This window comes from Crocodylus porosus, unplaced genomic scaffold (assembly GCF_001723895.1).
Source record: "Crocodylus porosus isolate Cpor-Errol unplaced genomic scaffold, CroPor_comp1, whole genome shotgun sequence".
NCBI lineage: Eukaryota > Metazoa > Chordata > Crocodylia > Crocodylidae > Crocodylus > Crocodylus porosus.
The window spans coordinates 57179937-57190377 of record NW_017728886.1 but is presented as its reverse complement, the minus strand read 5'-3'; the positions used below and the strand labels follow the sequence as shown (position 1 = coordinate 57190377).

Below are 10441 nucleotides of genomic sequence, written 5' to 3'. Positions count from 1 at the left end.
TGTTCCAGTCCTCGATTATCCTCACAGTCAGAAAGTTCTTCCTAATCTTCAACCTAAAACTTTTTTGCAGCAAGGTTCCTTTCCAAATCTGTTCACATTCTTCTAGAAGTATGGGACCCAACACTGGAAGAGTACTCCAGGTGAGGCCTTGCCAGTGCTGAATAGAACAGAAGAATCATTTTCCTTGATTTACAAGTGACATTCCTTTTAATACAATCCAGTATGCTTTTTCCCTTTTTTTGAAACAAGAACACATTGTTGTCTGGCATTCAGCTTCTGTTCCATTGTAACCCCCTAGATCCCCCTCTTCAGTACTGCAGCCTAGACAGTCATTCCCCAGTCTGCCCTTATACAAGTAATTCTGTCCAAGGTGCAGGACTTTGCACTTGTCCTTGGTGAATTTAATTTGATTTTAAACCATTTCTCTAGTTTATCCAAGCCATTCTGGATCCATCCCTGCTCGCCAGAGTGTCTGCAACGACCCAACTTGGTGTCATCCACAGGTTCACTAAACATTCAGTCCTATCATCATAAACTTTAAACAAGATGTTAAGCAATAATGGACCCAGGACAGACCTCTAGAGAACTCCACTTGATACCTCTTCCTAACTAGACATTAAGCCACTGATAACTACTCATGCAACATGATGATCCAACCAGTTTTCTGTCCACCTTATTAATCTAGTCTATATTTCCTTAGCTTGTTAACAAGAATGCCATGGGAGATGGTATCAAAGACCTTGCTAAAATCAAGGTACGTCATATCCACTGTTCTTCCTCCTCTACATGGCCTCCCACCTTATAGAAGGAAATCAGATGGGTTAGGCATGACTTGCTGTTGGTGAATCCATACTGCCTGTTCCTGATCACCTTGTTCTCTTCTTTAGGTGCTTTACAGTAGATTCTTTGACGACCTCCTCCAGGATCTTTCCAAGTATTGAGGTCAAACTGACCAGTCTACAATTTCCTTCTTCACTTTCTTAAAGATGAGCACTGTATTTGCCAATTTCCAATGATCCAGGACTTCACCGGAACTCTACTGATTCTGAAAGAGCCAATGACTCTGAAATTATGTCAACCAATTCCTTCAGTACTCTAAGTTGCATCTCATTTGGCCCTACCAACCTGAAAGCCTCTTGCTTGTCTAAGTAATCCATACCATGTTCTTCTACTACTCTAGGCTGTTTATCTCTTTCCCTGTCTTTGCTGCCAACTGCACACATCATCTGGTAGCTGCTCCTCTTGTGAAGACTGAAGTAAAACCATTAAATACTTCAGCCTTAAATACTGTATTGTTCATGACTGGGTTGCCTTTTGAATTGTTCAGGAGACTTATGGTTTTTTTTGATCATCTTCTTATTTCTGACATTTTTATTGCCTTTTATGTGCTTTGCCAGTTGCATCTCAAATCATGCCTTGGTCTTTCTATTTTTCTCTCTGCAAAGCTGAGCAATACTCCTATACTGTCCACTTGTCATAGGATTCCTGAGTTACAACCCATTGAAAATACTGCTCTCTACCCAGCCTGGTCTTCTGTTGCATTTCCCATTTTCTCATCGCATCAGGATATTTTGCTCCTGTTCTCTTAAAATGGCCTCCTTAAAGCACACCTTGCTTACCTAAACACTTTTTCCCTTCAGCCTTGCTTCTCAAGGCCCAGTTCCCTGAGTTGGTCTGCTTTTTTGAAGTCCAGTCTCTATTCTGCTGCTCTCCTTCATTCTTCCCCTTAAGATCTTGAACTGTATCACTTCGTGGTCACTGTCACCCGAGTTACCTTCCATATTCATATTCTCAGTCAATTCCTCCATGTTTGTGAGCAGCAAGTCAAGAAGAGCTTCCCTCCCTAATTGAACTTTCCGTTACATGTGACTCACTCCAAAAATTTGCTGGACTGTTTTTGCATTGCTATGTTTCCCTTTAATGGTAATTAAAATTACCCTTGAGAATCTGCAGTTTGGAACTTCTATCAGTTTAAACAAGGCCTCATTCACCTCTTTCTGCTGGTTTGGTAGTCTCTGGCCAATGCCCACAATTCCTTTGCTATTCTCCCCTCTGACCTTTACCCAGAGGTTCTCAATCGTTGTAGATCTTTCTACAACTATTAAAGTGCACTTACCATATCTTAAACAACATTCACCATGTTACTGGAAAATACATCTATCCTAAGTAGCTATAAAAAGCTGCTTTCAAGTACTATTCACTCATTCATGAGACGTTATGCAATTTTTGAAGCCTCCAAAAACAATACTTCAATCCCTTTTCTCTGCAGGCTGAGGTTCCAGCTCTGAATGAACTGTTCACTACTTTGGGAGAGTCACCCATACTAAATGTGAGTATGAACGAAGAAAGAGACCTAGAAGTCCTTGCAGTACCAGCAGTTGTGGGGGTTTTCTATAACATATCCTCCTCTGTTCCCTCCATGCATTTTCTATAACATATCCTCCTCTGTTCCCTACTTTCAAAGTCCCATGTATACCTGAGAGGAAGCTGAGGTGTGGTAGGTGCACTCTGCCCTTTACGCCTGAGATCAGTGCTGTCGAACTGGTGGTTAAACTACAGGCTTCTTGTCTGGGCACTGGCTCCAACTTGGTGCTATCTTGCTGCTGTTACCAGTCTCTGGACTCCCACTCCCTTTTCCAGCTTGCTGTGTACCCTACTTCCTGGGGGTAGGGCACAGCAGCATGGTCCATAAGGCCGAGGAAGACTGTGGTTGGAGGTCTCGGGGCACCTGGGGACCCCATGTGGTATCCATTCCAGTGCAGAGCAGCAGGAGTTGCCCACCGTGCAGTGGAGGGGCACAAGTTGCACTTTGTTGCAGTGCATTATATCTGTATGCACAAGGGGCCTGCACGCTGCAGCGCATCTATCAGGAGCCCATGTGATGTTGGGGTTCTCCCAGTGCATTAGGGGCCTGGGCTGCGGGGAGGAGGGACTATGTAGCTGGGTGGGCTTGCATGGCACATCAAGAGTTCATTCAGTGTTGGGGTCTTGTACAACCTGTTAGTGGCCTGTGCAATGTGTAGTGTTCAGATGTCAGGGACCCATGTGAATGGGGTTCTGTGGTACAGCATGGCATGTAGCCCAGGAGTGTGTGGCCCGCATGGTGTATGCCCCATGGTGTGTGGCACCGCATGGTGGCCTGTGGTCCCCAGCTACTCAGATATTGGACAGCTTTGCCCTAGATGCACAGCATACAGAGTCAGAATACACACATGCCATATGTGTACCACTGCCCAGATGTTCTTCAAGCTTGGGTGCATGAAGCATGTGCATCTATAGTGGAGTTCTGTTCCCTTTTCCTGTTCCTTGCTGCATTTTAAGTGTAGGCTGGCCCTGCTGGTTAGTAGATGGTCTTATGTAGGACTTCAGGAAAGGAATTTATGCATCAAGTCTGATGTTCTGTGGTATGTTTGCCTTACTCACTCAAAACTTAAGATTCCTGTTTCCACTGGAAGTAGTGGTATAAATTGCTGAATTATTATTGCTTGCTGGGAGTAGGTTTTTTTTTCTGTCTTTGCATTGTTTGGGGCAAATTGTCATAACTGCTTTTATAACTGCTGTTAAGAAGTTTCGCAGTTTCCACATTTCCAGCATAATTGTCATATTGCTGTTAAGATTTTTCCACACTTTTCTCTGGCAAGGTTGCTAGTTCTTTATGCTTTTATCTAGTTCCACAAAACTAACCAACCCTTCATATCACCTCACTCCAAAAATAAGCAACAATCAGATACTTCCAGAATGGCTGTTGAATGATGATGAACTGCCATATAAATAGGTGTAGAGATAGAAACTTGGATATTTGAGAATTTTCATACCTTTATTAAATGCCAAAAACTTCTTTTAAAAGAGTTATATTTTGTTTTTTAAAAAATATAAATAGATTTAAATACAAAATTTCAGACATGAAGAAAATAAGTTATACATTCAGTTTTTTCTAGATTACAGCGCTTCCACGTGCATTTTTGTTGGCTATATAGGAAGTGACATCAACTGATATTGCAAATAATGTCAGTAGAAACAAATAAAATAGATACTCTGTTTAAATTTTCTGTAAATACTGGAAATATAAATAAGCATTATTATAAACGAATAAATATTTTAAATATAATAAATATATTCCCCAAAATTGTAAAATCCTAGTGATTTTACAATTTATAAATGGAAACCTTTATTATTAGAGCTTTGGTTCTTAAAATAGAACAACACTGTCATCTGCCACATGACAGATTTTGTGAAAAGGAAGGTGTCTGAATTAAAACATTCAAGCACTTGAACTCCTGGTTTTTCTTATGTATCGAAGAGCCCTTACTGTTTTCTCCATAAATGAAGTAAAATCTCTGAGGATGAAATGAGTGGCAATTTTCTCTCTCCAATTTTTATTTGCCTTCAGTTTTTCAAGAAGTGTTTTCTGACTGGTTTGGTCTGGTATGGGCACCACATCAGGATTTTTCATCTATGGAAAAGAAAATAAGTATATTGGTTACTGTGCTGTAAAATGGTCTTGGAAAATATCTGTCTTTATGCAGGAGATACTTAGAAAAGTACCTGCTTGACCACTGATGCATCTGTTGGGGCATCAGATATTCTGACATTGTCTGGGTAATCCATAATACCTTTATCTCCATCACATCTACATACCTGTTTTTATTTATATCTAGTGCCACTTTTGCTGGCAATCTTTTTTAGAATCTGATAATAAGGTCTTGTCTATGACATTAAACAAAATTGTGTTTGAATATAATGTGTGCACCGTTGAATCAGATGCACACTGCTATTTAGACCAAGACAACTGTTTATCGTGATTTCTGCTACCAATGTAATGCTGAGTATGATTTCCTGACCACTAAACTTTGAGGCCCCAAAGTTCACAACTGTGTTCAAACACAATCAAATGTTATAGTAAGGAGAAACATTAGAGCATGTATAAGTGATTTAGCAGTCAAACTCCCACTTTAAAGATACTTAAACTGTGGGATATGAAATCCTGTTGACTTTGAACAAGACTTAGTATCTTCACTGAAGATTTTAGAAGGTATTTAGGTATCTAACTCTGATTTCTTTCAATGAGTGTTAAATACCCAAATACATTTTTAAAACCTGACACCTTAGTGCCTAAACTACTGCACTTCTGAGAGAATGAGTTAGGCTCCACAGCCATTTTAGTTTGAGTCCTATGAGTCTAATGAAATATAAAGACCAGCAGCCAGAAGAGTCTGCTTCTTTCTCCCAGAGGTCCTAGACCAGGGGTAGGCAACCCCTGTCCTCGACCACCATCTAAGAGATACCAGAAGCAAGTATACCATTTAGACCATTTCTCTTTCAATATTACTTTAATTAATTCAACAAGAAATGCATGTTCTCTTTGCTTAGATCCCCTGAAAAGGTGGATTCTGAAAGAGCATCTTAACTTTTTCTTTTAACTTGCTGATGCATACTGCAGAGATTCTGGGTGATGCATCTTCAGAGTACCATGGAGTGCCATGCTCACCAATTCATTCACTTGACTACAAACTGTTGCACATGAGCAACAGCTTGTACCCACTACTGCTTCCTACATTTAGTAGCAGCTGAGACAGGGTGGCCATTTGGGTGGCACAAAACCTTACTTCCTAACTAAAAATTAAGAAAGACTTTGTTCTACTACCCTCCATCTCTGATAGTCTCCATAGCCACAGGTTTTAGTTTCGAGTTGTGTATTTGTCCCCTGACGTTGAGTTCTTACTGTTCAATTATTTTTTTTTCAGGAAGGCTAGTCTCACTTGGTTATAAAACAAAATACAACTGCTACAAGCCAATTTTTGCAATATACCCATGTGAAGTCAGTAGTCTGTTATCTTTCATAACAGGTCTATTATTCAAGGCTTTCAAAGTGTAAAAATGTAGTTCAGCTCCCTTGCACTTACGGAATGATGAAAATGAATGTTGCATAAAAAGTACTTTGTGTACAATAGGCTTTTCAAAGCACTGAATAACCTTTTGTAGGACATAATGGTTTATGACTTCTGTAATTCTTGCTCCTGCTACCCTTTGGTCACCTGAGTGGTTTTTACTCACCCAGGTTGTTTCACTGCCTATAAAGAATCTATTCACATAAAGAGCTATTAATGTGAACAAGAATTGTAGAAACTGAAAGATTTTTAAAATATGCTCTTTAAATGCATTGCAAATCACAGAACACTGCTATCAGAAATGAACAGCATTTAATTTACCATGTTCAAAAATATTCAGGCTTTTATAAAATGTTATGATTTCAGTAAATCTGATTGCTGGCAAAAAGCAAGTGTTTTTTTCTGTAGGTGGCACTTCTTTCTTAGCCACATTATTAACTTTTTAATTTCAGAATAAGTTTTGTTAGTCGTACATTTGATAGTAAGTTACAGATCTGAGAATGTGTCATATAATCCTGCTCAAAAGCTTGTTTTTGGTTTTTTTAACAATGTTTTAAATATCTTTTTTATTATTTCTCTGAATGCATTTATTTACTTCAATAGGAGTTTGAAGTGTGAAAAGACTAGAACTGAGTCCCAATTCTATAACGACTAGGGTAAAAAATAGAAGAAATGACTATCATCCATCCCAAAGTGATATTTTTTCTTTTCATTTGGAATACAATAGAGCATACTTATTTGCTAAACCTGGTGTGCTAATTACAGATTACAACAGATAGATGAATGAAAAGCCTACTGCTTAGAATTGTAGAAAAACAGGACCGAAAGGATCTTCCACGGTTATCTGGTCTTACCACCCCTGCTCAAGGCAGGATCATTCCTATCTAAACTTTCACAGACAAACGTAAAGCCTCTTAATTTAGATATGCTTCCTGATGAATTTCTGAGAGTATGAAGTACCAAACTATTCCCACTGAAACCAGTGGGATCAGAATATATCCTACATTGACCTGTTGAAATATAATTCATTTAAAAACAAAGTGATTGTTTTATATATGGGTAAATATGTAGATAACTCACCATCTGCCTCACAGTGTCTGCCAGGTGCTTTGTGCCATACCATATGGTTTCAATTTTTTGTTTTTCACTAATAAATGTTTCTTGTATATGTATATATTCCAGATATGTTTGAAATGCAAAAAGGCCACTGGAGATCTTTGTCAAGCATTTCTCCTGAAATGAAAGAAGAGTAAAATAATTACTTATTGCTGAAAAATGAGGTGATCACTTCATCTTTGGATCAGTTCGCTAGTAACTGCTGCTGTTGACTACTAGGTCACAACTGTGAAAGCCTGATCAAAAATCCATCAAGATCAATGGGAGTCTTTCCATTGATTTTAGTGGCCTTTGCACCAAGCCAGAAATGTAGCATTGTTTATTTGTCACCACTGACGCTGTCACAGGGTGCACATGGACCCCCTAAGAGCGCTGGTGCCCCCCCATCAGGCTGTGCTCGGTGGCAGACAGGCAGAAGTGCCAGTGCTCCCCCTGTGAGCACGGGCCGGGAAGCGGGGCCACCAGCAAAAATGGCTGTGTCGCTTCCGGAAGTGGCCACAGGACTTCTGTAAGTGGCGTGGCTCCTTTTTGGTGAGTGAGATTGGCCGTGGGGGATGGTCCCCCCCCCCCCCGGGGTCAGCATGATTGGCTGCTGGGACACCCCTCCCCCCCAATCGCTGGCTGATGGCAGGAGGGCATATGCCCCCCATGACTCAAGAGGAACCAGTCACACAGGGACAGCATTATACTAGTGAAGTTATTGATTCCTTGCCTTGTTGAATCCAGACGGTAAGCAGCCGTCTTCTTCCACGATCTTGGGGAGTTTCAGGTGGCTTTGGACAAGCATTTCCATGCTGTTTTCACACACAGTAAATTTTTCACACATCTGTGAAGAGAAAAAGAGTTGTTTTTACACCTGTTTCACATTACCTTATTCAAGGCAAGAGGCAAGGTAGTGATGCATAGTGATGGCAGGGGACTTGGACATGAAATTCATTAAGGACTAGTACAAAGTCCTGAATTTAGGATGGAACAACCCCATGCGTGTCATAGGCTGGAGGCTGACTAGCTAAGCAGCAGCTCTACACAAAAGGACCTGGGGATTATGGTGGACAATAAGCTGAATATGAGCCAACAGTGTGGCCCAGTGAAGGCTAACGGCATACTAGGAGGTATTTGTACAAGCATTGCCAGCTGACTGAGGTGAGTGAAGTACTATGTCCAATTTTGGGCCCTCCACTACAGGAAGGATGTAGACAACTAGCAGAGAGCAAGGAAAATGAGTAGGAGGCTGGGACACCTGGCTTCTTGGAAGAGGCTGAGGGAACGATTCATTCAGTCTGCAAGAGAAGACTGAAGAGGATTTAATAGCAGCCTTCAACTATCTGAAGCAGGGTTTGGAGGAGGATGGAGCTAGATATGTTTCAGAGGGGGCTTGTTTTAAGGACTCCGGCCCAGGTCCTTTAGGCAACATAGGCTGAAAATAAAAGCCTTCTGGGAGGCTATGGATCCTAGCAGAAACAGCTTTCAAATCTGACCAGCGTCTGGGGTTATCTATGATTTATCATCGAGGCTCCGCAGCCTGAGCCAGGCTAAGGGTGGGGGAGTGGCATTTCCTGGTTGTCAGAAGGCCTCTGGAGTGGGCACCGTCCTGGCAAGCGGGCAGGGAGGATTTGCACCTCTTCCATGGTGCAGCTCAAGGGGGAAAGTGCTAGCTATGCTGACTGCGGGGTGGAGCCGGCAGGCGCAGGCACCTGCTCCCCCTCACCCGCCACTCACCTCGTGCTTCAGCCTGGCCGCCCGGGTGCGCAGCAGCCACGCCAGCGACTCGTAGTCGGGCACCGGGGAGCTCCGCGAGGGCGACGGCTCGTCCACGAGGTCTTCCTCCCCGGACGAGTCCGGCACGGGCAGAGCCGCCGCTCCCAGCAGCAGAGCGACGGCGGCGGCTGCCCAGGCGGCGCCTGAGGGGAGGAAACAGACAGAGAGGGGCGGTGAGGGCAGGGCAGGCGGAGAGGCAGGGCCGGCCGGCCGGCCGGCGGGCGGGCGGGGAGTGCGGGCTGGCACTCACTGCGCGGCATGGCCCTCTGTTGTGCTTCGCTCTCCCCTTCGCCGCGCGCTCCGAGAGGGCTGGCTGGCCCGGGACGGCAGGGCAGAATGAGCTGCGGGCATCCCTGCTGTGTATTTATCCGCATTGCTCCCGGGGAAAATCCGACATGAGAAAGCAGATTGAAGCCCCGTATTTGTTTTTTTTTGTTTTGGGTTTTTTCCCTTTTGTTTCGCATTGTGAAACTCGCGGTGAAGTCAGCTTGCGCCCTCAAGTCCGTTCCCGGCCCCGCCTGCCTCCAGCTCACGTCCGTGACCTCCCCGGCACCCAGCCAGGGCGCCTGCCCTCGAGACACGGAGGGCGCCTCTACACGAGGCGCTTAATGCCCCTCGGACTAATTCTACTGCGCATTAAAGCCGATGGCAAAACCAATGCTAACGTGCAGGATTTTAGTCCAGCGGGCATTAAGCATCACATAAAAAGTGTTCACCTGCACTAAGACATAGTAGCCAGTTAGAGCCCATTACGTTAGTACCTGTGGGCATTTTTATGCACGCAAGTGCCGCAGCGCCAGCATTGCTGAGAAAAAGGCAGCGACACGCTTTTGAACTAAAACACATTGGAGGTATGTTAGTTCGAAAGCACACCGCTGCCATTTTCTGTGTGCTGACACGTTTGGCTGTTGACACAACTGCAGGCGCGGCGGCGCGGTGCGGCACGTGTCAGCACTTGTGTGGAGCAGGCTCTGTTCGTGGAGCCTGCTGCAGAGCAGTGGACCTCTGGCATGGAACAGTGTTTGTATAAATGCCCTGTAATAACATGTGGGCTTGTATGCATCGGCTCTCCTGTGGGGAGGGGAGTGCTTTAATTAGAGTAGCTTTGAGAGCCACTCTAATTAAAGTGCCGGTAACATCAGGCATATTTAGCTTGCATGCTTCAAAATGTTAGCAAGGGCGCTTTCAGTAAAACGTGTTCGATGAGCTTTAGTTAAAGCGGCCCTGCCACCATTTTGAAATGTGTTGGGGACGCTGAATACACAACATAGAGGCTGCTGGAGTGCGCTAATTAGCATGCTCCAGCAGATTTGTAGCAGACTCCATTAATCTAGTCTGCTCCAACCCATGCTAATTAGTGCCCCAGGTACTAAACTTAATGTACTGTAATTACAGCTCATTAATGAATGTGTAGATGCACCCACAGGCAATTAGCCATCAGATCCTGAGCCACTTGATGAAGGCATCTCACAAAAGCAGATACATTACTGGCTCTTTAGAGACTCCACAGGATGGTATGTACACACTAAAGTGCCACTGAGCGCATCTGCATGAGATACTTAATGCACAGTAGACTAATTCTATTGCACATTAGTGCATCACAGCAAAAACTGTGCTAATGCGCAGTAGAATTAGTCTACTGTGTGTTAAGCATCACAAAAAGATGGCGTGCCATTGCT

General features: G+C 43.5%; 1 protein-coding gene across 1 annotated transcript; it reads right to left on the bottom strand.

Moving 5' to 3' along the window:
• Positions 1–3796: 3796 nt before the first annotated feature.
• Positions 3797–9533, bottom strand: IL6 (interleukin 6). Its single transcript, XM_019532107.1, has 5 exons — positions 9524–9533; positions 8724–9007; positions 7717–7830; positions 6969–7121; positions 3797–4453 (listed from the first exon to the last, which is right to left on the bottom strand). The coding sequence occupies exons 1-5, from the start codon at positions 9531–9533 to the stop codon at positions 4262–4264; spliced, it is 753 nt and encodes a 250-aa protein (XP_019387652.1). The 3' UTR covers positions 3797–4261.
• Positions 9534–10441: the final 908 nt, after the last annotated feature.

Excerpts from the sequence above, each read along its gene's own strand:
- IL6 (XM_019532107.1), bottom strand. Across the intron at positions 7,831-8,723 it reads CGGCCAGGCTGAAGCACGAG|ATGTGTGAAAAATTTACTGT; the intron begins GTGAGTGGCGGG and ends TTCTCTTCACAG. Across the intron at positions 4,454-6,968 it reads CAGACACTGTGAGGCAGATG|ATGAAAAATCCTGATGTGGT; the intron begins GTGAGTTATCTA and ends TCTTTTCCATAG.